This window comes from Dermacentor albipictus, chromosome 8 (assembly GCF_038994185.2).
Source record: "Dermacentor albipictus isolate Rhodes 1998 colony chromosome 8, USDA_Dalb.pri_finalv2, whole genome shotgun sequence".
Lineage (NCBI taxonomy): Eukaryota > Metazoa > Arthropoda > Arachnida > Ixodida > Ixodidae > Dermacentor > Dermacentor albipictus.
Genome location: NC_091828.1, coordinates 41,492,710 through 41,520,696, shown reverse-complemented (window position 1 = coordinate 41,520,696; position 27,987 = coordinate 41,492,710). Strand labels below are relative to the sequence as shown.

Here is a 27,987-nt window from a genome sequence, read left to right as displayed (position 1 = left end):
GTATACCTGTCGCCCCATGGGCGACGGGGGGCAGGAGGGGGTTCGGGCTGCGGGGGGTTCCGGGGCGGGACTGGGGCAGCAGCTGTGCTCGTCGTCGTCTTCGGGCGGGGTCTGCGGGGCGCTGCTGGCCGACCGCGAGGAGGAGCCCGGGGAGCGGCCTATGCGGCCGGGGCAGGTGGCGGTGCCGGACACGATGACGTCGGCGACGCGACGGCGCCGTCGACCGGACAGTTCGGGCGTCCCGCCGGGGGATAACATCACAGACGACCACTACACTCGAGGGTGGGGGTGGGGACGGGGATATTGGGGACGGGGTTTGGAAGGTGCGGGACATGTTAGGGTACAGGGGAGGAGACACGGGAGGAGGAAACGCATAGAAGGAGGGGGTTAGTTCAAGCTGCGAGCCTCATCTGGCTGGTCTTGCTATGCATGTGCGTAGCAGGTATGCTATGGTCCAGCCTAAGTGCAAAGTCACGTGTGAAGCAGCGAACACAATCGAAAATGACAAGAAATAAACTAGAGAACCCGAGGGCCCGTGTGGTGACTTGAAATAGATCCAACGTGCAGTATAATATGTATAACTTGTGCGATGACCTCATCAATGCTCGCAGTCCAAATTTATTCGGTTCTTCTTCCTCTTGCCAAACATAAGTGTTTTAATGTTCTGTAAACGGAGTGGACGTGTGGTATATACGTTCCAAACGAAGCGGTAACTTATTTAATCACAGTTACAAAGCATATTCAGTGCATGTACAAGACGCGCGTACTTTCAATATGCGCAATTATGAAACTAACATTAATGCGATTGCGACGAGAAGATGGTCGCGTCCCTCCATATAGGCCATATCATAATCAGCCTGCAGCAATGACCTGTTTAGTGTGCATGCAAGATGGCGGGCCTCTGCGCCAATCTGCTCCCTCAGGGTAGCACGTGCAGAGACGCCAGCGTTGGACTAGCCGACCGACCCGTGCCGCCCTGCCTCACCTGTCCGTGGGCGCTGGACGCCGTGGAAGACAAGGACTCCATGCTGTCGGCCTCGGCGATGCCCGCTCCGGCCGCGAACGGACTCCGGCCCACGGGGGCCGAGGCGACGGACGCCGAGCCCGAGGTGGGGCTGTGCCGGAGCCACGCGTACGGGCTCGAGTGGTCCAGCGTCATGTAGTTGTCGCTCTCGGAGCCCTTGGCCGACGGCACCGACAGGCGCGGCCGGTCCCGAAGCGGGGCCGTGCCGTGCTGCGTTAAAGGGAGAGACGGTGAGATTAGTTTGGACCGAGTGATGCCTGTTTCACATGCTGCGACTGGAACGACGAAAATCGGTGCTGTCGCACGCGTCGCAGAGCGATTTTTAGAGGGCCCATTTCACATGATTGCGATTTTAACAATGCGACTGGTGCGATTCCCAGGGTTGCTTACTGCCAGGTTTCATGGCACACGTTGCACAATTATTTTATTGTAATGAATAAAACGTTTAACTTATAATATTGTTGACTTTTCTTTATTAGGAGCAAATAATATGCTTGTTTTGTAATTTAAAAACGTGTTGAAGTTGACATTTGTTTCGGAGTGCGCGACGGCGGTTTCTGTAGCTCAGTGCGACATCGCGCACGTAAACAGCTGTTCGCAGGTGGTTCAGCGATTCTTTATTCTATGGTTCAGCGCTGTGTGTTATTTTATCTACCTACTATGACCGTTTCGTTCTGCCTGCGCTACAACAATATACAAGATGACCTATCGACAAGTTCATGTAGCTACCCTCACCGTATATGCAGTATTCGGAATTCGGCTGCCACGAAGTTGTCGTGTCAGCCCAACAAGATCCTCGCGCTACCCGAGCTCGGCGTCAGCTTCTGGAGAAATGATGCGTGTATATTGCCCGTCATTGCGCATATGTGGTGCCTGCTCCTAGCCATATTCTTACGCCAAACGCAACAAGAAGCACCAACCCGAACGCCCGCGTGTGCCCCTGAACGAAGCCTCAAACGATCTGTGTGATTACGACGTGGAATGAAAATTGTGTTGTGAAATTCAACCTTAGCGCTAGCCTGGTTCGTCCATCGCCGCGCTCGCGCTGCGAATGTATATATGGGAGCCCTCTCTAAATATTTCTAAAGGCGCAAAAGCCGACGCATCAAATGTTTCGAGCAGTTACCGTCACTTTTGTAAAAACCTGTACGGTGTAATATAGCATTCTAAAAGACACGCTTCTCGTCCACTTTGTTGTCCCGTGTCTCGCGCTGGTAGTATACTAGGAACTTCTAACAAGAAGACCATGTCAATACGCGCTATTCATAACGCAGGATCGTAGGCCCACGGCAGGCGGACTTGCCGTAGAATTTTTCAGCTTTCTGCTCAGCCTCGCACGCCTCTCAAGGTTAGCCTGTTTTGTGGAAATAAATATTATTATTATATCATTAATGTTATTAGATATTATAGCTTCTTCACTGTAATTTATAGCAATCATCCGGATTTCTTAAGCTAGTCATGCATTTAACCTGTATTAGATCAACATTGTTACGACGTGTTTACGGGAGTCATTTAAAACTAGATTGCTCAGCCAGAGAAAGAACAAATGCAAGCCTCAGTGTTTATTCCAATTTGGTATTCCTAAACAGATTGTATTGGCAGAATTTTATGCCTGCTTGCATTTCCTGCAATTCAATGTTCAGAGCTGGAGAAACTTATTCCTTTTCTTGCTGTCGAAAGGCTGCTTCAATGTCGATAGCAAGCTATAATTATTCATTTCGAAAGTGTTAAGCAATGACTATATGTCTAAGCTTATCAATGCATTTTTGTTCTACGAACACAATTAAGTTTTCTCTCTCCCTCTCATTGACAGCCATGGAGTGAAACTGTTCACTTTCATAAGTATCCGGATGCAAACATTCTGGAGTTTGTCCTGAGCATTTATCTGCATCCTATAGTGTGCATGTTTGTATCAAGTTTTTGTGTTACAATCGCAGTGATCTACACATATTGTTATATTGCAACAAACAAATTTATTTCACTGTGTTTTCAAATCTACAATGTGGCCATGCAGTAACGACTGCATTAATAAGCAAAGAAGAAAACTGCAGATTCAGTGTACGTGTTGGAATCTATGCGAAGTGAAGTTTTTGTCAAGTGGTCAATTAAATACTGTTAAAGTAACTGCGATATATACAATTTGTCTTATTTTCAACAATCCAACATGTCATCTTTTGCAAGGTTTGCTTATGCACCGCATAGGTCACAACCTTAATGTAATGTAATTTTTATGCATTACACTGTTCACAAACCATACCGAAACGCAAATGGCAGTTAATGTAGATGCACGCTGCGAGACATCAATGCAGTGACGTTTGTTGAGCAAGAAATGATGCGAGGTATATGCAGATAAATGAATGACATGTGCTTATATACATATTTATTTATATACCTCGCAGGCTGCAAGTTTGGAGTATTATGCGAGGGGGAATAGAAAAGTAGCTACAGAAGGAAGAAGGGCACAACATAAAAAAAACATCAAAAAAAGCAGTGCCAATACATTGCACCAACTAGTCCGTGTTTTACTGGCACAACATTATACAATACTTCACAAACAATAACAGAAAAAGTTACTACCCGTGCACCCTGTACAGACAGTAAACCAGCAAAGCTGAAATGTGCAGCCCCGGTGTTTATCACTGGGTTAATTTCAATGGTTTATTCAAGTCTTTCTATATTATTGGTTATGTCTGTGTTTCTTAATGAGGTTATGCACATGTTTGGCTTGGGTTTATCACATTGTTTATTTGGAATGCCACACATTGCACTTTGCAAGATCACTATCATGGAAAGTGCAATGAGTGGTTCATTGTGGTATTCCAGCGGGTCCATCAAAGTCTTTCTGAATTATGTTACACACTTGTGTTTTTAATGCATTAATCATAATGTTTATGACTCAGTTATGCAGTGCAGTTACGAAGTGACACACCGGGGCTGCACATTTCATTTAATTAAATACAGGGACACATTTTCGAACCTATTGGGAAGTCGGAGAGAGACTGCTGCACGCGTGCTCTGCTGCTAGAGAGAAACGACGTCACTATCGGTCTAGCCAATGGCCCACCACACCTTTGCTGTGAGATAATAATGACATCATGATCTTGTCTTAACCCCGTCCCCCTCTGTGTCCCTTCCCTGCAATAATACGCAGATAAATGTATGTTTGAAATGCATAAGCATTTCTGTCTACCCAAAAAGAAATGTCGCCGTCCATCATGCAAGACGAATGCAATGGCTCACACCCCCTTAAACAATGGCTCATACCCCTACACTAGGGTTTTTGGGATCGGACCATGAGTGTTTCGCCTAGGCATATACAGCTTCACTGTAAAAAGAATGAACACCTTTCTGCTAGAAACCAAGGCAATCATGAGGTGTATTAATATATGAAAGTTTATTGAACATGCCGAGTAAATGCTGTTCGACAAGCAATAAACCGAATTTACACAAAAAGCAGAAGCAAGATCTGATGTGTGTCCATACAGATTCCAACAGGAAACGCATCCATCTCTGAAAGTGTAACAGTGGCCATGCTGACACAAGATTCTCCCAGTGTGTTTGCATCTACAACATCCATAATTTCTCTAGGCAGCCGATCTCCACAGAATGCTAGCTTCTTCCTCTACAATGCACTCTCCACATCTGAGCGTGCATTGTAGAGGAAGAAGCTAGCATTCTGTGCAGATCAGCTGCCTAGAGAAATTACGCAAGCTGTAGATCTAAAAATGCTGGGTTAATCTTGTCAGCACGGCCTCCGTTAGAAATGGATGCATTTCCTCTCGGGAAACACACATGAATTTTTGATTCTCCTTTTTGTGCATGTTCAGTCTATTGCTTGTCAGCGAGCATTTACTCGGTGTGTACATTAAACTTTTGGTTGTTAGATCATCTCGGTTTTCTTGTTTGTCCTATGTGTTCTCTGGTGCCATCTGCAGCCAGGCTATTTGTTTTTTTTTTTAGACTGCAACAAGTCACTTTAATGGCCCTCATGATACCTTATAAAATCTTTTATTTGGCCAATGTAGCAAGAATGTACAGTGTGAAGCAGTAAGAACAGGGTATGCTAACTTCTGATTAAAAGGTTTATTGTGAAAATGCAGTGATCTATAAAGGTTACCACAAAGTAGTACAGCAATAAAACCTGATAAAGACTAGTGCTTGATGAAACCAAACATAAAAGCAGGAAAGGGAGGAAATACATATAGATATACAAGTCCAGGGAAAAAAAAAACATTGTGATCATCAAGTGTGCATGTGGCTACCTTCCAGGAAACTCATTTTTTTCCCAGTGGCATGGAACTGGAAGAATGTGCTTGCATAAACAAGCTGTCAGTCCATCTATTGGAATAACAACAAAGTTTCTTGAAAGGTGCTGGCATGCAGGATTGGCAATTGTAATGATTTTTTTTTCCTGCACTTGGAATTTTTCTATATTTTCTTTCTGTAGCATCTTTATTTATGTTTGCCCGTATCAAGCACCAATTTTTATCTATCCTTCAAAGATGTCTTTCTTTTTCTGGGGAAAACTCGGGGAAGGCAGGAGATGGAAATTCAAGACGATGAGCAACATGAGAACAAGGTGAAAGTAGGAGCCAACGTTTTCACACGTGGACCTTGAAGAAGACAAGTCCACTTGTCGAAACGTTGGCTCCTGCTTTCACCTTGTTCTCGTTTTGCTCATCGTCCTTTTTTTTGTGCTAATTTATATAACTCGCCACATTTTTACAAATGAACCTCAGTTGAAAGTTCGTCCTCATCCATATCTAGTGTCATCCTGTTGATACTGCTTCATGCTATGCACTCTTGCAACATTTGTGTGTGTGTGTGCACACGCGTGGATTTGGATGTGAGATCGGGCCCTTGGGCAGAGGTATCATTCTTCTCCTGTGCAGCCTTATGAATTCATTAACTATACTGCAACAGAAATTCGATGGACAGGAACGAAGTGAACACACCGAGTACTTCTTTCTTGTCTGTTGTCTATCTGTAGCACTTTAGTTAATAATGAATATACACAAACTCATCTAGTTTTCAGTTATTATGTCAGGCTTATAAGCCCGCTTGTTTCCTGAAATATCTGCATGGCTATGTATTCTGTAATTTAATTTCTGGCTATGTGCTTGCAAGTCGCGTGTCAATCTCCTGATTTTCCCGACAATCTTGTGTGATGTGCAGGCCCAGACAGTTTCTGGTGAATCCATGCAGGGTGTAATCTGCACTACAAGTGCTGCTTTGATTGCCTTCAGTTCAGCTTTTCTAGGTGTAGGATGACCTGGAATGGTACTCACTTATATGGCGTTTAGTTTTATGTAGTGTCATACTACTGTTGCACTGGTATTGCCAGATGAGTGTACTATATGTGCCTTATGTTTGCTTGCATTTTCATGATTAGCAACCTCCTCTGTGTGTTTGGCAGTTGCATATAGTCTCCTGCCCTAATTGTTTGCCCCCATATTCCACGGTATGGGCCTGTTGTGTTTCAAGTTCAGGTACTCCCGAGGTTGTGTTTCTGAAGGGAGGGGTAGTCGTCTTTGCATCTCGTATGCTAGCTGGCATAGTATCTTGGGACGAGGTTCTGAGCTCTTGAGACAAAGAATTTGTGCTGCAGGCTGCAACTCTACTCCGTCTAGGAGCTTGTTCGTCAGCTCTTTTTCATAGAGGTCATCAAGCATGGTACACTTGGAAAGACCTGTTATTACTACCCGATGCCTGTATTCGATGAGTTGTCTTTTTTGTGTGCTGCTGGTAATAAATACCGTGCCATACCTTGGACACAAGCACAGCATCTGCGATTTTCTATAGTATGCACTAGTCCACCCCCATTATTTTGAGATTATTCTTTTCACCAGGTGTGGAAGTTGCGTCCAGGCATTGCATAATTGTTTCACCCACGTGCTGGCTCTGCCGTCACGGGCTTACACTAGCTGAGGATTTGTGGATGTTGACTTGCGGGCATATTTGTCCAGCTATGTGGATCACAATGTGCAATCTTGGGTAGTTCTTGATTCTAGTCTTTCTTTTTTTTCCGACGTCCATATGAGCTGACTTATCAGAAAGCGAGAGGCCAGACTGGCCAAGAAAGTCTGCAGTGTTGTCGAGGGCTTGTTGCATCATTCTTGATTTCTGTATAAGATAGCTTTCCCATGGACTGTAATACACCATAGGCTGTAGTGTTTCTTGTAGTATGCCCGTGTTGTTGGTGTGTGTGCGCCAAATGTACCTCCAACTCTCACCTGAAATTTTCTGTCTTTCAGAAAGTTGCTGTTTAAGTGCTCTACCAGAAATGTTTTTGCTTATCGTTCCTCTTATTAGAGCAGCATGAGGTACTGCTGTTAAAAGCCTTTTCACTCTCTTCACTCTTTCATAAGCGGTATTACACAATGTCCTGCAATAAAGTTTCTGCTGCTTATGTCCCACTCATATCTGCCAGAAGGGACAACTCTCGAAAAAGGTTTTCTTTGTGCTATGTGTGCGACGTAGTATGAGCATTCATGCCTTTTATACATCTGTAGAACCAGCTTCCTGACAGAGTACTTGCTACACCTGCTCATGCTTATTTGTGCAGTGCTGTTGAACAATACATATCGATGCAATGAATATTTACACACTCGAATTATCACGAAAGATGGTTGGTTTACAATTCTGCCCTTTGCTTTCTATTGGTGTTAGATTTTGCATAAGCATGCCCCCCTATGCAATAGTATTTTGAAGTGTAAGGGTTCAATAAAAGGTGATGAACTAAATCTAAGTGCAAGAGCTTTTTTTCTCACCTACAACTCCCATCGAAATGCGACTTCCATGGCTGGCAAATCAACCCCTCGCCTTGTGTTGGCAGCAGAATGCTATAGCCACAGTGGCAGGTGAACAAATTGAAGAACAATATTTCTGTCTATAATTTTTTTTCTTGCCTGTATGTAAGTAAAGTTTGGAATAAATTTGTCATGGCAAAAAAGCCCAGTTTATGGTCTTTTATTGAATAAGCCACATATTGTGTATAGTTGAAATGCAGAAATTTGTTCTGAAATCCTTGGGTGATATATGTTCTTGCAAGTAGCATGGTATTTCATTACTTATAAAAATAATAATCGCAGCGGATATCGTTATATGGATTTACACACTAATATATGTGATCACAAACTTATTAGAAACTTACTAGAAACATGGAAGGCATGTTTCTGCACACTTGATCCGCTGTGAATGTGCAATAACTGCTTGTACTGGCTGACTTCACTGCACAGTTTTGATTTACTTTTCTTCAGCGTGTCGTTTTATACTGTTTTATCCCCACAAGAACAGGCCGTTTGCCTGCTTTTCGCATTGTTGCACGAGTTCTACATAATTGTGCTGGAGGGTACGTTGTCACTTTGCCTCTGTAGCAAGCAATTTAATTAATCTGCTAGCTGTACAGTTGATTACCTTGCAGAGCAAGTGTTCATACAGATGCAGTAAGGATACAAAGTCCGCAACATAGCCTATGTTTATTGGTTTCTGTGCAAGAAAAAAAAAATCTCCAGAGAAGAGGTGCAACTTAACGTGCATGTAATATTTTATTCAAGCCACGGATTTAATACTACCGTAGCAAATTCATTACGCTAGCCTACACTTTTGCTCTGTCAAATTTAATAAGAGGCAAGATAAGCTTTCAAGATCAATCGGGAAATTCATGCTTGAAAACCGACAAGAAAATGCAACTGAACGGTACCGCGTTCAGCGCAACGTAGAAACTTCGGGTACTTTGCTGTCTTGTCATTTGCCCTTGCCGAGGTTGAAATAATTCAAGCTGCTCCGTAAACGCGATTTTTGCATGCTACCCAACAAAAGAAAATTGTGACGACCTCGTCGTCTGCTGGGGATCGAACACCTCCTAGGACTGACAACTCGCAAAGGCGCACGAAGCAAACGTGAAAATGCACTTCATTTGCTGTGTAGCGTGTCAACAAACGCATAGCAATAGGAGAATGCAATCTGTACAAGTTTTTTATTCTCCCTTAATTCGCGCACGTACCTAATTCGACGATCCACGTCTCCGCGATTGCACTGCTCGTGCGAGACGCCATCAAAACAAACCGGCGAAATAGCTCCGTTGACAGCTTTCCGCGCAATTTCGACGGAAAATCGCAGCGATCGGTGCGACGGTGCGACTGTGCGACCAACCGGTTGGTCGCAGCCGAAAATCGGGGGGTCGGCACTGCGACTGCGATTTTCATCGCAAACGACGGAAATCGCACTTCCGGTGCGACGAAAATCGCATCATGTGAAACAGGCTTGAGTCGACGAGCGATTTTAACGCGGCGGCTGATGCCAGAAAAAAACAAATTGCAGAAGGTGTTCGCATCAAATTGTAACTCTAAAAATTCGCTATGGCAAAATCACGTGTCTCCCGCAAAAGGTGCCGCTGACGTTCCCCCTCTGTTGCTCATCAATCGCCGCTTCAGGCGCTCGTTGATGATATCGCGCTAACAAAGTGCAGGCACTATGAGCCTTGGTGAAGTCTCGGACTGCGCTGCGGCGTGGTTTCGCGGCGCCGCACTTAGCATACACAAAGCGAGCGATGACCGTTACCTGCGGGACTTCAGTGGTACCTTTTATCTTTTACCTCTTTCATCCTTTCCCGGTCTTTTTTTCCCTACTGCATGCATGGTTAGACATATGCGGCACAGATGGCTCCAGACAGCTTCACAAGAACCCGTGTAAATGCTAAGTATAGCTTCCTATAGTGTACAAAAGTGCTGTGAAGGAAAACTTATTTTGGTCGATTGGATTGATGCTAATGTAACCAAGCTACGCCCAACGCAGTGAGACACGCCACAACGAACAAATGCGCACTATTTTTTGATGAACGCCTGCACCTAGTGACAGCGTGCCCTTAAATCGAAATATAATTTCGTTTGGTTCCCACCGGGGAGCAGAAATAATCATGAAATACACGACTGCCCATCGCTTTATCCAGCAGCTTCATATTTCTGCAACTGCTCTCAACAATTTCTTTTTATTTCCGGAAAGTGAAACTTGAATTATAGGAGTGAGGCTAAGAAAGCTGCCCTAAAGGTCTTGTCGATCACGTTACTCGACTGACGTCCTTAGTGCTCATACGCGACCTGTGATGTGATGTGTTTTGGAGTGCATTCGTCTTCTTTATCAGCTTTTTTTTTCATTCCCTCCCTCCTCCCCTTATTTCTTTCTCTCCTAGTGGGAGGCTGCGCTTTCTCTCTGCGCAAGTGTTCTGTTTATGTATGTTTGCAAGTTTAATAAAGATTCTCCACTCACCTGGAAGCCAGAAAGAAGGACGTAATCTGAATTGGAGACGTACGAAGGCGGCGACCCGTTGAGCATCGTTCTCGTCCCGTAGATGCGCTCCCGCATGGTGCCCAAGGCGGGGGAACCACCGGGCCCGAAGGCGGTCTGCGCAAAGTGAGTTATTTTCACATCGCACGCTAGCGAATCAACAACAAATCAAAACAAACAAACGAACAAAATATATTTGCGCAAGAGGCATTTATTAATTCTCCTAAGTATTTGACGTCATTTCTGAACGCACAGGCTCTGAGCTGGGGCCCACAGACCATGAAGATAGCGAAACGAGGTATTTTCAATTGAGATGTAGAAAATAACGAGAAAAATGTGGAAGTGCAAGCTTAAAAGAATAAAGTGGCAGTTTCGATGGAAAGGCGAAGCATCGATTGCGATAGCAAATTATAGCAGACAGCTATATGAAGAAAGAACAGCAGTTTTTGTCGGCTGTATAAGCATGTAAACATTCGCTAACCAATTAAATCAACAAGCACGGTGCCACGCGCACACAAGCAAACATGAACACGTCTCGCTCGATGACCCCCACATGCTCGCTGTCAATTCGCTGAAGTGCGGAAGGCGGGCAGCTGCAGCAGCGAGCGAATTCATTTTCGTGCTGCCTCTCGCTTCAATGCGAACTAGGCGGCGGGAACAGAGCGCACATGAAGCTATCACCACTCGACGCACTCTGTCCGCATCGCAGACCGCCTTCAGGACAGGGCCCGCCCAGCCGCGCTATCGCCGCAGAAAGACAACTTGCCGCAGGTGCAAGCCGAACGTCTGCCCCCGCCTGAGCCAAGTGGCCTTTATTAAGGGAATAAAGTAGCGCAATTGCTTCAGGGAGGCTCATGGTAAGTAAGATAATGCTGTTTCAAGCGATACGACCGCTCCAGCAGGAACATGGAGATTTCTGGCGTTGAGCAGAGATGGCTCAACAAACGTAAGAATCGTCCCGCAACCACCACCTAAATTCACCTAAAGAATCCACCTAAAGCGGATTCCTCGGACGTTGGCCCCAGCCGACGTCAGCTCGAGTTGCTCTAAAGACAATATTGTGTTTTCTTTAGGACTATCGGAACTGTACGAAACATAGCTGTGAAACCCCTTAATATAGTGATTGTGGGGACAAATTCTTTTCATGTCTTCTCTTCTTTCCTCCCCATCTTTTCTACCTCTTCTACTAGTGCACGGTAGTCAAGCGGAGACTTACTCTGGCTAATCTCTCCACCTTTCACCTCCTATTCTCTTTCTCTCTCTCTCTCTCTGGCATTATGTTCTTGCACTGATTATAGTGATTTAGTAATGAAAAAATATGGCACAAAAAAAGGACTCCTTTCGAACGCGGAAAAACAAATCCCGCTTTGAACATCTTGTGTTTTTCTCCACTAAATATGTTTGCTTATTGCCAAAATACGCCAAACAGATGCCAACTGCCAAAAACATGCCACCACTGAAATGCGTGCCGGCTGTGGCACACAGGCGATGTTGCAACGAAAACTTCCTCTATAGACGTCGTTAAGTCATCGCCATCCCTATGTTCGGAGGAATTCGTGGCGCAATTCAAATTTTGGAACCGCGCTATGGTAATTTCATGTACACGGATGACGATATATGCAAAGTCTGCAAGTGTGCTTCTCCACACAGCTAGCTGGACGTAGCCAAAATGGCGGACCTCAGTCTAGAATCGTACTAAAGTGTCAACACGGTGGTCGGTGACATCGTTTATGTCAGGCTCCATACCCCGCATTGTCCAAGCTTTCAATATGCGTGTATGAGCTTTAACAGTGCTACTAGAGGGAACATGGCCATATTGGTTAGCGCATGTTAGATCTGTGGGAAAGCCTACTTACGGAATTTTGCACATCGTCATAACAAAGACGTTATTTACCCATTGATCACACGAATAACTTATCCTCAGTCAATCATTCAGTTGATGCATGGAGGTGTTCATACGCACTAACCTGAATGTACTGCTTGGCATGCTTCCCCGAGGACCTGCCCAGGGAACAGTACTCCGAGTCCGAGTGGGCTGACACGAACATGTCGTTGACGCCAGGCCCGGTCTGCGTACTTCCAGACACCTTGGCTTTGCGCTCGAGCGACGAGCGGCTGGTTCCACGAGAAAGCTCGCCCGTCCTCGTCAGGCTGGACGTCCGGCACTGCTGGTCCAGCTCCGCCGAGCCGTCCTTCTTCGCCTGGGAACTGCCGCCGCTGCGGCCACTTCCGGAAGACGCCGTGCTGGAGGGACGCTTCCCGGGGACCATCATGCACGCGGACGGAGGTCCCGCGCCGGAGACGTTGGACGGCCTTCCCGGAAGCTTCCGGTTCGTCACCACCACCGCCGTAGACGCGTACTCTATGCCGGAAGACCTGACGGGCGTCCCTATGCCGGCGGTGGAGGAGGTGCGCATCTTGTCCAGCGACAGGTCGCTTCCAATCATGGCCGTGTCGGCGGAAAAGGACCTCAACTTGGTCTCTCCGCTTCCGGAGGAAGAGGAGCCTGTCCTGGACTTGCCACTCTTGGAGTGGATCGCGTCATGGCGGTTGCTGTCCGCGGACTTGCCTAACTTGCTCGACGACGACTGTCCACCACTCCTCTTGCTATCCTTGGACTTGAGTGACTCCGTGGAGTTCGTCTTGGACTGCTGGTGCTGCAAGTCCTGCTGCTGGACGTACTTCTTCCAGTTTGCCGACGACTGCAGGTGAGGGGGCACCGCGCCCCCTCCCTGCTGCATGAGGGCGCTCGAGTCGGTCTGCATGGAACTGTCCGTCTTCTTGACGTTCGCATTCCTGCTCCGGATGGACGTCGTCGTGGGCAGCATGCCACCGCCACCACCGCCCACGATGGCGGAACCGGAAGAGTGGTGGTCTGACGTCTTCCGGGTGGACCTGTCCGGCACGCCCTTGTTGCAGGCTCCCCCGGATGTGCCCGACGGCGCCATGCCCGGGTGGTGGGGACGCCGCTTGAGGCATCCGTACGGGTCCGAGCTCAGCGACGAGTCGGTCAGGTTGTCGTTAGTGCTCAGCTCGGCGAACGTGTCGCTCAGACCGCTGCTGATGGAGCTGCTGTCGTCGAAGCTGCGCAAAACAGAGAGGAGCACGTGAATTCAGAATGGCCGCTCTCATCATCCGCACGATTTTAAGTGAGCCATTGAAGGCGCTTTATCTTCGACACATAGAGTGATGTTCGAGCATAGAGTATTCGACACTATAAAGTGCAATCGAAGCCAAAAAGTGAGAACAGATGTCACGTAGATATGAAATACAGGGTGTTCCAGCAATAAGTAACTATAGGCAAAGGCTTCTCTCCGCCTGATTCTTGAACTAAACCTAGCCACCTGTAGATGTCGTTACGTGTGAAGTCTTAAACTTGATGACGACCGATTGAGATGGTAGAACAACGGCGCCCATAGAATTTTCCGAGACGGAACCATCCGTGTAAACATGAATTCGGTTAGCGTATGAACAATGCAGAAGTTCCAATGTGATCTGCTTGAGAGGCGCGGTGGTCAGGCTAACTTTCTTCACTTTCTTCAGCCGCTCTTCGCGCTGCTGTCGAATACATTGAAAAAGAACCGCCCAACAAATGGGCAATATTTTGTGACTCGAAAGCAGCCCTCCAGAGCTTGCGAAGTTTACGACGTGGCAATTATGACCAACTGGTGTCACAAATCAACGAAACCTGCCATTACGCATCTGAAAGAGGACATGATATCATATTCCAGTGGCTGCCGGGACATTGTGGAATCGTTGGTAATCACCTCGCCGATGATGCTGCCCGACGTGCCCAGGCTGGCTCACCGACACTCCTTATACCTTTATCCAGAGTCGATGCTGCAAGAGAGCTTCGCAGTCTCGCTCGTACAATCACGTTAGTTTGCTGGCATACACCACAGAACTCTAAGTGTCGTTTACACAGCCTCGACCCATCACTGAAACTTACATTACCAGCGAACCTTCCACGACGTGACGCAACACTGCTGTGTCGGCTGTGGGTAGGAGTAGCATTCACCAACTCCCACAGCTATCGTATTGGAATGGCGGATTCACCAATGTGCGCTAAGTGCAAGTGTGAAGAGACCATCAGTCACCTTCTGTGCCACTGTTCTCGCTTCGATAATCAACGTGAGACTCTCCAGTGTGCCTTAAATAGACTGGATGACAGGCCATTTACGGAAGCGAAGATCTTGGGAGCCTGGCCTCACAGTTCATTGACCCAAAAAGCAGTTCAAGCGCTTTTTCGCTACCTGAAGGCAACAGACTTGAGTGCCCGACTATAGACATCCTACACACCTAAGTTCTCTCTCTCCCTCTTTCACTCCCCATTCCCCTACCCACGTGTAGGGTAGCAAACTGGACTCAGTCTGGTTAACCTCCCTGCCTTTCCGTCTTCATTTCTCTCTCTCTCTCTCTCTAGCCACATCTAAATCATATAGATGTGATACACAGTATTATAAACTTATGCCATATTGAAAGGATGAATTATAATCAATCAATCAATCAATCAATCAATCAATCAATCAATCAATCAATGAAAATTCGTACTTTTAGACACCATGAAGTTGTATTCTCAATGCAGAGAAATTTCTAATAATGCTGTGCTTTATGGTAAACGAAGCATATGACAGCACGAAATTGCGCGGATTGGTTCACTATTGATCCGGCGCCTTCGCCATAAGTAATCAATTATTCAATGATTAAAGGACGATAAGGCGGGTTGATATGTATGATAGCATTAGGGGAATAAACTATTCTTCAGAATTGTGCTGAAACAGTAAAAAGTGAAAAAAAAGCGAGAAAATATCACAAAACCAGCGCATCCTGCGAATTCAGTGATTAGGCGCAAGTCACAAAACTAAATATTATACTTTAGAATCGCGAAACACACGCACACACATAATAAAACAAAACTTGCAGAGCTAGCCTAGCGATAACACTAATGTAAACCCGATACTCTTAACTCGAACCTTTACCGCCGCAATTCATTGTCTGAAGAACAGTTTTACGGTTAATGGAGTATTTCATACGCCTGATTTAGGAGAAAGAAGTCCTTCATCAAAAGTGTTTCTAGCGAAGGCCTAAGCAAGGGAGTACCGTGTGCAAAAAGCCTAATGCAAGCACAGAAAGATAGATCGTCAGACGCACAATGCCGCGAATTTCTTTGTTTTACCATAAGGGGCCGCTATCAGCAACCGCAGTTTTGTCGACAGACGATAATAATATACGGTAAAGATATTCAGCGAAAGTCTGCTTGAGTTACGTGAAAAATGGCAGCGATAAGGCTTGGTTCTTATAAGACTATAAAAAAATGCACTTCATTTTCCGCGCTAAAAGAATAAAAAAGAAAAAAAAGGGATGGGGGAAAAAGGGCTGAGTTGGTTTAAGATCTATGACCTGTCCATCCACCGAGGGAGCACAACTCAAGAAAAATGATAATCACGTTACGGCGAAAAAAATCACGATCCATTTTTCGCGACTTGCTGCCATGCGAGCCATAAGAAAGGCCACAGAGAAAAAAAACATCAACAGCGGCGTCATAAATTTCGTGCAAGAGCGAAGACGGGAGTGATGACGTGCGTAAAAAAAAGAGGTATACTAATCATATGTAAACACTCTGGAAAATTGTTTTTAGAGTCGTTCAAGCCTGTCTTCACTTCAGTTTGTTTCTTCTTCATCTTCGGTTCTTTTTTTTTTTTGCCGATGCGGAATCCATGGCAACGGAATCCACAACATGAAAAAAGCGACCGTAATAGAACATCTAACTAAGCAAAAATGAAAGAGGGTGTCATTTTCCTGTCTTATTAGAAGCGCAGTGCAGCGGATAAATTAAGTGGAGGTCAAAAGGTCATCCATGGCCAACGAGCGTTCGGCACCTAGTATATTCAGGCAGCTTAGTAAATTATTATTGTGTCCATAAAGCAGGTCTGGACTGGCTTTACTGTCTAAACCGGTACCTGACTTGGTCTCCACTTTAGCGCATAGATGACATTTAGCTGAGCATTTTAGTCGACCAAGTTCTTGCATGGATTATACGTTTGTTTAAACCCGAATAAAACAGACGCAGACGTCTTCTGCGGCCAATTACGCATAAAAAAGAAACAAAAAAATACAACACACAGGCAGACTGAACTCTGGTTAACATCAACATAAACCGAAGCATTCTTGGCGTGATTGGCTCATGAAACGCCTGTGTGTGTGGGTGTGAAGTGAGGGTTTCGAGGTGTTGATAGTATTATAAAAGAGCAGCATGTTATACGACGAAATAATTTTGTTTGCAGTGAACTATAGAAAGGTTATAGATTAAATAGACATTTACATTCCGTGCATCATATGCAGGGTGTCCCACGTGACTTGAGCTAAACATTAAATATATGCAAATTCCACGTGGCTGAACAGAACCGAGGTAATGTGGCTTGCCATCGCTTGGAGATAGTCAGATTATTTTTGTTTTCATCCTAACTAATTAGACAATTAGTCTTAATTAATTAATCCGCTTCTCAAATATATTATTAGATAAGAAGTGTCAATAAGACAATTGTGGAGCAACATAAAAACTCCCGATACAGCTTTCTGTTGCTCGATACGTGCTACATAAAAGTGTTTTTCCGGGCGTGAAAGGAGTCCGCTAATGCACGCCAAATTACCGCGCGACTGGCCGCTATATATATATATATATATATATATATATATATATATATATATATATATATATATATATATATATATTGTACGCCTTTCAAGAGCTTCATTACTCACAAGATAGGTATAAATTTGGTGGACACTGCAGCCTCTTCATGTGCACTATGTTACAGAAGGGTGAGTTTGTGTACATCCGCATGCATAGATTGATTCAGTGGTTTGGTCGTAGAACGACGTCGGAGTATTGCTCTATAACTTCGGCTTTGTGGCGCGCACAGCTAAACTACCGAGCAAAAGGAAATAATTTCTTCACCATTTGATTTCGCAAACGAAACTAAGTTTACTCGGCGTGTGTCCACGTGGACGTGTACGTGTGACCAGTTCTAGTTAATTAGAATTCCCCAAGATAAAAGAGCACAGCAATAATTAGCGGTAATGCAACACACGTTAAACATCATAAAGGTATACTTTCGCTGCGACCACCGACGTACGGTGTGTTCGGCATTAAATTGGGTGCGAGCACGGCATACAGCACATAATGGAACTGCGAGGTCAAGTCAACGATTGGTCGAGGCGCGAAGTTGTCAGATTGCTGCTTAGTTACATCGCTGCAAATTATATGTAATAGAAACAAAAGTATTTGTTTCGACTGCGTGCCAGCTCTGACGTAACTTCAGGCCATTACGCATTTCATTTCAAAAGCACAGAAATGAGACGACAATGAGATGGAAAGACGGCGAGATGGGCAAAATAACAAATTGCTTTCACCACATCGAGATAGTAGGTTCTGAGGCCGGCTGAAAGAGGGGCTTTCCTAATGACTGACGGGAAGCTTGTTGAGCCGAAGTGATCAGCCTCGTGCGTTTACTGTAAAAAAACTGTGCATCTGCGCAACAGCCGCGGATATTCTGCAGCAACATGATTTGGAGGAGTCCTCATTTGCCTTGGTCTTTCTTGCAAGATGTACCAAATAGTGCTGAACTGTCCGTTATATGGAATTAGAGGTGAATTCAATTCTGGCTTTTTGCGTGCCAAAACCGCGATTTGATTATGAGGCCCGCCGTAATTGGCGACCCCCGAATAATTTTGACCCCCACGGTTTCTTTAACGTGCTCCCAATGTACGGGACACGGGCGCTTTTGCATTTCGCCCCCGTCGAAATGCGGCGGCGGCCGGGGTTCGACCCCGCGACCTCGTGCTTAGCAGCGTAACGCCACAGCCGCTTAGCCACCGCGGCGGGTATTCGACAGTCTTGAATAGTGAATATTCGAATAGTGAATATAGTGAATAGTGAATATTCGACAGTCTTGAATAGTGAATTCTCGAATTTAATACGAATCGAATAGAAAATGCTATTCAGTCCACACAACCCCAATCTTTAGGACAGAGGGGACTCGAGAATTCTAGGAGAGAAGCACAGTCCTCGCGTTCCCTGTGTCGCTTACAGCGTACGAGTTCCGTGCAGTGTGTGTACTTCCTGATTTCGGTCCTGTCTTTGCTCTTCCTAAACACAGCAGTTCCTAACGACAGAGCGAACCGGCCGCCATTACTGAGGCGAGATAAGTGGCAAAGTTCTGTGCAGGCGCGCTTATCGCCATGGCAAAAACAGCCCATGCATACCTACGTACCGTGGCTCTAAGGGCCTGCTTCGTCCAACGGCGCGATATTTTCTCAAGTGACCGCGCCGTTAAAGTTTGCATAACGCGTGGTTTATGCGCCGGAAAGAGGAGTTCGTATATGCGAGAGGAAAACTTATGAGCTCGTTCAGCGGGCTTCACCGCGTGGCTGAGGACGCCGAAAGCGCCTTCCCCGGAGAGCACCACCCCTGTCACTGTAATCGCAGACCACTGCAGTGAAGACATACTCCAGGCGCTCGTACAAGGCAGTGAGCCAGGAGGGTGCCGTCGAAAAGATAGCAGGCCGCAACATATTAGAAAAAAGAACGAGTTTTTAAAAAGAATGGGCGCTTTTATTTCTTCTTCCTTTTTTCTTTTAAACGCGTGGTTGTTGGTACTCTTCTCTCTGTTCTGCAGACCTGGGAACTATTCTAATGTCGCTTCAGTTTTTGGTATCTCCTTCTCTTTATAACTGGAGTTGACTCCCGCACGGTAAGCTCACCTTAGCTAATTATTCACCAGTAATGGCAAGCTTGATCAGTGAATTAAACTTCTCTGTTTTAACTCACACTAAAAGAAGCAGAAGCCACGAACGAGCTATACACTACATCAAGTAGCCTGATCAGGTGGCCTCGTCCAGGGTATGACTACAACGTACGCTGTGTCATAAATCCGATGTTAGACCTATTTATTGTTTTATGTACAGTCTGCATACAGACTGGTTCACGCTCATATATTGTAACATTGTATTCAATCAGCAACAAAGTCATAGCACAAACGTGCGGAAAAAAGGAAGGTTATTATCTTATGCCACGGAGGGAACTCTACATCGCTTAGGGCCGGCTATTCCTAATTCTTAGTTAGGAGAAAACAAGGAGGAGTAAAACAAAAATAGTGTAAAGAAAGACCGAAAGAGACCCTGTGAGATGAATGAAACAAAAAGATTCAGGCTCCCGATGTAGCTCGCTATGGCTCACTATGTTCACGATATCGCGCTTTACTGCTCTCAGCGTGCTTTATCGAGTAGTTCCTGTTCGCGTGTGCAAACACAGCAGGTCGCGAACATACACGCTGCCGATACTTTATCTGCTCGTTCAGACGCACATTGAAAACGCTGCAGCGTTCCCCTACTCAAGTTTTGCGCCAGGAACGATTGGCGTCCGAGAATCACAGTCAGCGAAGCATAGAATTCGATACCGAGAATATACTAGAGAGAAACCGGGCTGTACATTCAGCATGAAACTGACGGAAATAAAGGAGGTGCCTAAACTTAATTCTTCGTGGCTTCGAACGACTGTGTTCGTTGTACGGCAGCGATTCAACCAATATGGCCTCTAATTTCTACCATTCACAAATATTCGAAGAGTTGCAAATAACTATTTGCAATGTGAAAAAAATAAGAGCAACCAATTAAGCAGTATGAGTGCTACAAATCAAACGTCACATCTGTTTCGCGACACGGATAATTGAGAGTGTGAATTTAAATATACGATGTAAATTGCGCAATGAAATAAATAAATAGTGAGTGCGGAGTACCTATCGTTTCATAAGAAACGTTGTTAGACTAGCACGCTATACAACTGAACCCCAAATAACAATAAATGAAGCAGCAATGTGTTTTTGGTTTTTAACATATCCATGAAAAATTTATGTGCTGTTATTATTTGCACGGCGGCTGAACGACTGGAGCACCATATTTGCTTTTGGTAATATCATAAGGTTTCCTTCAAAGATCGCTTGAAATTAACTCTGGCGCTACGGGAGCTGCAACTGTGGCGGTTCAGCTGGGTAAGCCTAGAATAGGAATGATGAGTAGTGCGTGGATTTGCTTAAACTTCGTCTTACTGGCTTCAAACGGCTTTATGAGTTTGAAAATTGATCGTTTTCGACAATACGCCCCGCCACGAAAGCAACAATTCTAAAGAATTATAAACGTGCGTAGAGACTAGGCACCTTGCCGCACTAAAAAGAGAAAGACAGTTCCAATTGCTCATAAATTTAGAAAAAATGCTACTTTTGGGACCGCTGCTGTCGACAGCAGACACTTTACGGCGTCGCGAAGACTTAGAGCTTTAGTACGTACGAAGCTCCGTCTTGCTTATCACGGCACGTATTTATTTATTTATTTATTTATTTATACACGTTATCCCTAAAGGCCCTCCAGGAGAGTATTCTTGTGTCACTATAATCAGCAAATATCCTCGCACTGGTGTTTCTTTAAACGGTACATCTTTGGTGGAGGTGGTGTGCAGTAACGATCTCCGTAACCCGTAAAAAAAACCACGCCCCCAGAACATCTGAAGCAACAAGCACGTGGACTAGACTAACCCGTAAGAAAAAACCACGCCCCCAGAACATCTGAAGCAACAATCACGTGGACTAGACAAGTCTATGCACTACTCAATACACTTAGTTCCCGTGGTAACTGAACTATCGTACCAGAGGAGTTCCCGCCAATAATTTTCACGCGAAACTCCGTGAGTAACCTTAGTACGACACTGCGCGGCGCGCAACACTGCGCGGAGCAAAAGCAAAAACAAGACGGCGAAACTGCCGGACACGTGACAACTCACCGGGCGTACTTGAAAGCGCGCAAGAGCGGTTCCACATGCTTGCTATCGGCGCACATGCTGCGAAGCACTTTGTATCCGTCCGCGAGAGCAAATACGAAGGTGTCCCTTCAAATGGCGCATTATCTGCAGGCGCTTGAAATGAAAGTGGCAGGCATCCCGCTCCTACGCGCTACGATGTAGTTCCGTTTCGCGCTGAAGTTTCGCTGGCCACTTCATCCATCACGCGACTGCAGTATTACAGCGTCATCCATTGATATTAATCGCTGACGCTGTCTAGTACTTATTTTTTGTTCGCCCTAGTGATAAGTGGCAAGGTGGACCATCAAAGACTGAAACAATCGGTGGTGAGATATAAACTGCTGCGTCGCAACTCAACAAACGACGCGACAGATTGCAGGGCGTCTTCTTCCTAAACGCGGTGCGAAAAAAGGAGACCGGTTGTGAAGCCGCTATCTAATGTGCAGATATGCGACAACTCTTACGTAAGACAAGAGATAAGATATTTGTGGCGGCTGCTTCTGCTACACGTGTAAGAAACCGAAAGGAGAAAATGCGAAGCCTTTATTAACCTCAGTGCTGAGGCCGTCGATAATTCTATACATGCTCTTGAGCGCAGCCAAGTGGATATTTCCGGAAATTTGCCTATCGGGGTGACTACGCTCGGAACAGTGCGTATAGTCTGTTTGGCAGACGGCAAGTTGTTGTCGAGATAAGAACGATAAGGGCCCCACTATGCGTGCACATATAGCTCTAGTGCTCGTTCCTCCCGCATGTCGTCCGAGCTTGAGATCGTCAGACTACAAAGCGTGATGGCGGAGGGCATACAGCCTGAAAACACCAGAACTAATACTTGCGAGCGGTGCTTACAAAGAGCAGACCGTGAAGACAGTCTGCAGAGAAGCGAGGCGTGCGAAGTCAAAGAAGAGCTTAGAGTGGAGGACGGCTGGTGAATACGGCGGCAAATCTTATTATATGACCACATTCCCGAGAGAGTTTTTGCGCGAAATCTTAAATAAGGCTTCGGGCTGTACTTCAATCTTCAGCGAAAAACGTCAATGCGGCGAGATGCAACTTCCTGCGCAGCGCAATAAATCCAATTTTCGCCGCCGACAGTCAGTTCGCGGAAACAACGAGTCGAAATGTAGACGAGGACAGAGGAAAAGAGAGCGAACAAGAAAATGCGAAATCAAGGCGCGCGGGCCAGAAATGACTTTAAATATGAAACACCAAGCTTTATTTGGTTGTGGCGGAACGGCTATCAGGCGTGAAAGGATGTGGGCGGAGGGGAGGAAATAAAGAACGCGGGACACAAACCGCCACATTGCATATAGCGCCGATCTTGCGCAAGCCCTAAGAGACAAGTTGAAAGGCGGCGGTTTATTAGGTTACATTTTCGACGGAGTCGACAGCCCCGTAACGAGGAGGAGCATACGACACAGGCGACGTCGTCTGTTTTATATGGAAGCAGACGACAAGTAGTTTAGGGCGAACCGTCAGCGGAGGAACAAACGTGAGAGGGCTCCTCGGGAAGAGGCAGAAGTGGACTACCACGGCGTAGCAGACGGCGAATCCGAAGAGGAGCGAGCATGTGATAAGAGCGCTGCCGCGAGTAAAAGACTACGCAGAGCCTATTACGAGCGTCGGAAGGCGGGACTCAAGGAACGGGGCGAACGCTTTATTAGATTCGGTTCCCCGTGGGACGAAGGGGAAGTCAACGAAGAAAGCGGGCGAATTGGGGACGGGCGAAAAGTAGAGAGATAAGACGGCAACAACAGAAAAAAAAAGCAAGAAAATAGTACTGATACATTGAGCAGATGAAGCAGCAGAAGGCAGCGAAAGCTCAGTGCATGCAGACGGGTACGAATGGAGGAACTTGTGGCTATCAGGCGACTGCGGGGTTGATGCGAACCGCCAAACTAAATCAATGCCTCCAGTGCGTGCTGGGGACAACAGACTCTGTGCGAAACACAAGGCGGCGCCTAGCATCGGGGCACAAATCCAATCGTTGGTGAACGTTTTCTGCGAAAGGAAGCTCGGGGGTGGAGCGTTATGGCGCCTCACTTTGGTTAGGGCAATCAGGAATTTTAGTATTTTATTCCTCGGCGGCTACATTCCGGCAGACAATGCGACGCCCGTACAGTTGAGTCGTCTGTCAGCGGCCTGGTTCGGACATCTGTCTTTCGCGTATACACGGTCTTCTCAGTGTACGTTAGATTGCGTCATTGCGGTGACGCAGCTTACTATATGTAGGAACCGATATGACGCACTCGCCGTGTCAATCTGCGAAGAATGCGTACATGCCTTGGATCACGCGTGAATTATGAGTTTTTCCTTCCGGCTGCTCTTATTGGATGGGTGACGCTTAATGTCAGGTGATTACGTGCTAAGCAGCACAAGGTCATCGTTGCCGAGCCACTGCGGTGGGTGTGCTGCCTTTAGGCCCCGAATGCATTGAAAAGTCATTTGTCGAGGCTGCAAGTCGTGGAGGTTGTATCCTTGAACAACGAGCTATGATAGGGGATCAGATAAACGTCTGCCCCAGATTTACTGTTCTACGGCACCATTTCTCCGGGACTGCAAAAGTAGTGACCGCAAGTGCAGTACTGATAAATCCTTAGTGCGCGCGCTACACAGCCGAATAACGGAATATCGTTCCTAGTCTTAGAATCCAAATGACGGAGGGATGGCAGGGGGCAGGACGGGGGTGTGTGCGCTATCACGATTTGTGCAATTTTAAACCGAGCAGTCGTAATTAATTTCGCATCATCCCGCTCAGGCGATCGCTCTCCTTACTGTGATGCTGAACGCGCTCGTAACAATTTTATGCGAAGTGCAGAGTTCGGTCCTCCGTTCGCGAAGTATCAGCCACCCGGCGTTTCCGTTCGCCCGCTCGTAAAGCGTTCGGAATCGCTCTACTGCTCGAAGGCGGGAACATGACGGGTGGCTGTCTAAGTTTCATAAATGAGTTTGAAAGTACGATACCCGAGAAGGACACGCAGCGAGCAATAAAATTCCCGTCTTCCTTCTTTATAACGAGTTCTTGTGCGCCAGTCCGAGAGATAAAGAGAGATAGCGAAAGAAACAGATAAACGGAAGGCATGGGGGTTAACCATAGGACTGAGCGCGGTTGGCTACCCTGCACTGGGGGGAAGGGGGAGGAAAAGGATATAAGAAGGAGAGAAAGAGATCCACAGAGGCTGCCGGCTCCTCGTGCCTCTCCTGGCGATGCGAAGGGATGAAAACATTAAAACGCACCGCCACGCAATTTCGCTTTGCATGGCCTCAAAGCCAGGGTGCGTGGCCGGCCGTACGCGGTCGTATTATAATGCACGCCCGCGTGCTTTTATGCGCGGCCGTGGTCGTTACGCAGACATTTTACGGCCGTGCGGGACCGCGGCTCTGTGCTGGCGATGGCGTGGCCGCCGCGAGATTGGAGAAACGACGCTCACGCCAGGCGCCGGCGGAGAGAGAGAGGGAGGGAGAGAGAGAAAGAGATTCCGAGCGGCGTAATGCGGGCGGCAAACCGCAAGCAGCGTACCACTGCAGGCACGCAGTGCCAGCGGATTTGAATCTAGGGTGATTGTATTCGGCCGGGCTCCTCCGTGAAGCGGGCGGTGACAGTGTCGATTCCGCCTGTTCGTAACCGATTCGTGAACATAAACCAATACTGGCGTCGGAATCGGCGACATAGCTAGTAGGCGCTCTAGTCGCGGTTAGTGCCTCGAGGTAGAAAATAACTGCGCTGCTGAGGCTATCTGCCACGAACTGCACGATTCTGGTTGCGACGAGCTGTAACACAGTCACAAAAAGGAAACGCAATGTATGGACCGCGGGCAACAAGCCGACGCATGAGCGAGAAGCTTGCGTTCTCTTCAGAAAAGCTTTCGCGGAGAATGTGAACCGGCCTTTGTGATCGTTGTGCCACGTCTGTCCGTAAGAAATGTGCCTTCGGGAATGCGGACTTTCGCTGTTTTCGAGCTATTGGTGTTCCATTGAACTGTGCGCCGACGTTAGTGTTCGTGCAGTCAGGCGGCATAAGTGTACAGCCATTCGACGTGCTTTATATAGTGCCCGTAGACCTTCCCCTTTCTTTTCTGTCCTTCTTTCGCTTCGCCTTCGTCCGGGTACGTAAAAAACGAAAACTAATGATTGAGATATCGAGGCTACTGCGCGACTAAAATGAAACGTCGCTTTCGTATCCTTTAGATATCCAGCCAGAAATGAAGTGGCACAATGGCCGTGTGAGCGTTGAATAATGCGGCACATGTTCAGTTCACACGGTGCACGGGCGAACCAAGAGAAAAATGTAATATCTACTTGTTTCTACTAATATTCTTTCTACTAATATCTACCAAGATTGTTTATCAGCCACCGGTCTTCAAGCATCTGTTCGCGATAGTACAATGCAGCTATCGAGTTAAAGATGCCCCATGGACAACTTCCGAATTAAAGTTTCAGGACTGTCGAACATGCTTTTATATATTCATGATACATAAAGCTTAGATTCATATTAGCGACATGCTTCGAAACTGAGGCACATCGCAATAACAGCAGCGGTATGTAATTTGTTCCTCCTTGCTTTCTTATTGCGAACAAAACAGAGAAATATAGGACGATGGTCACTTAAAGCTACCAGCAGTGGCTGAACAAGTATACTCCTGTAGCCAACGTTCGTACAACGGAAGTTTCCTTCATCGGGCAGAAGACAAAACCGACCCTGACAGACAACTCCTTTCGACGAAACTTGGACTCCACAGACATCATTGTTCGACGACTGCTGATTTTTTATTGCGAAGCATTCTTTGTCTCACACGAGGTGCTTTGCGGTGGGTTCTTGTCTTTCGGGCCTTTAGACTACTACTACTACTACTACTACTACTACTACTACTACTACTACTACTACTACTACGACTACTACTACTAATAATAATAATAAAGAAATTATTGTTCGGAGATGGATTCAAAACAAGCTGTTCTCGCACAATAAGATGGCGGGTTCAAACAAACTATTCCAACACAATAGCAAGATGCTCTACCAAGCACAGTTACTTCGTATAACGCTGAATATCATAGGGCGCGCGGTGTTTTTTGTTTTGTTTTTGTCTTTCGCGTTATGACTAAAAGCTGGCTGAGCCGACATATTTTTGCGCCAACCTAAGCAATACACGCAGGGCTTTGCAGAGCCAGCACGCGTGACAAAGGTGCGCAAACAACTTGACAACGGATTGACAACGGACACAAGCAGCGAGTGATATGACAGCCCCGTGTTCCCAAATCGAGCGGAGCCGTAAATGGGCGTTCGCGCGAGGCAATTTTGATTGTTCTAAACGCGGTGGCCGAAACGCCGTTGAAATGACGTTTCCGGCGTGTGATGCGCGCTCGTGCGTGGAACGCGAGTCAAGTTAATTGGCGCACACTTGGCTCTCGTTTATCAGCGCCGTCATCATGCTTAGATGAAAGTGTGTAGTCTAGCAACCTAGGTTGTGTAACTGATAAACAAACACAACAAATGATAATTGTCGTGGTGGCCATTCTTCTCTTGCGCTGAATTTTTCTTTTCACAGTTCGCGCGGATAGCGCTCCTTGTCGGATTAGATTTAGTTAGGAAGGCAGAAAGCCGCGAGTAAGCGTTCGCACCCTGTGGACACGTTTAATTGCGCCGCCTCGACTATCTCAGAACACAGGGAATGCTGGCGACTGTTCTTGCGGCCAAAACTATTCACATACGTCGTTATTGGGCTATATTTATGTCTGCTGCAGGACGAAGGGCGTTGGCAGCGATCTCCAATTAAGCCTGCATTGTGCCCGCTGACCCGGTCCTACTACGCCCGTGAATTTCCTCATTTCTTCGCACCACCTAGTTCTGTGCTGTCCTCCACTGCGCATTCTCTTCCGTTGGTACCCATTTTGTAATTCAAACATATCGCCGGTTATCAACCTTACAGGGAAACAGTCATTTGTCTCCATGTATGACTCCGTTTTTTAACAGTTTTCGCGCTCTTCAATATGAATGCGTTCACATGCCTTGAGATCGTAACGTACGGAAGAACATTGACGTCTTAAAGGGACACTGGCCTTGGCCCGTGTATATGTGAAATTGACTAGGTGGAACCGCGTACTTCCAAGCTATCCAACTAATCTCCCAGCTAACTTTGCCAAAGAGATTCCACAAAAGGAATAACAGCCCAAGTTGAATTAGCAAATTACGGCTTGTGCCGTAGCGAAACAGTCACTTCACTGCGAGAGCAGGCTGAGCGCGCGAGAAAAACAGCGAAAGGCTCCTGGCGACGTGACCCTTACGTTCGCGTGCCAGCTGTCGGCGTGACGTCATAAAGTTACACAGTGCCTGCTGGGGCATAGTGAATGATTTCTCAGTAAAGGTCCACTGTACTATACCTTAAAGGAACAAAATACTTGGCTTAGGAAGCCTTTGAGAACTGCTGCTGCGCGAGAGTGACAAGGGTATGAGAGAACACTTAGAAATGAGGCGATGTCGCGACGACGAAATGGTGCTGAAATTTAAGCATGAAATAAATGCAATTGAATGATGCTGCGTTTTAACCCTTTAACCAGCAAATTACCTGCAGAAATACGTGTCCGATTTGCTATTTTTTAAATGTAGTCGTAAATTTTTTGTATGTCATTCCGATTCTCAGAATATGTTATTTGATTGTTTTCTGTTTAGACTTAAAAAGAAATAAAGAATGCAAGCTGCTCTTGAGGGCAGTTTTCCATCAATGCTGTCCGTAACTCGACTTTGGCGGTGGGAGCAGCACGACATCGGGTCGAACAAGTGTGACTCGTCATTGGCGATATTGGTACAACCTCCCATGAGTACAGCTCG

At 46.4% G+C, this 27,987-nt stretch overlaps 1 protein-coding gene across 7 annotated transcripts in view; it reads right to left on the bottom strand.

Moving 5' to 3' along the window:
• sick (sickie) overlaps positions 1–27,987 on the bottom strand; it is a 1,048,559-nt gene that overhangs the window by 145,848 nt on the left and 874,724 nt on the right. For 5 of the 7 annotated variants that reach the window (XM_070523275.1, XM_070523272.1, XM_070523274.1 and 2 more), the window contains 4 exons: positions 12,277–13,393; positions 10,292–10,426; positions 986–1,234; positions 7–270 (listed from right to left, as the gene is read on the bottom strand). In XM_070523275.1, the coding sequence (XP_070379376.1) occupies positions 7–270; positions 986–1,234; positions 10,292–10,426; positions 12,277–13,393 (1,765 nt within the window). The remainder of the gene's footprint in view (positions 1–6; positions 271–985; positions 1,235–10,291; positions 10,427–12,276; positions 13,394–27,987) is intronic. The other 2 variants (XM_070523278.1, XM_070523276.1) reach the window with 1 other exon arrangement.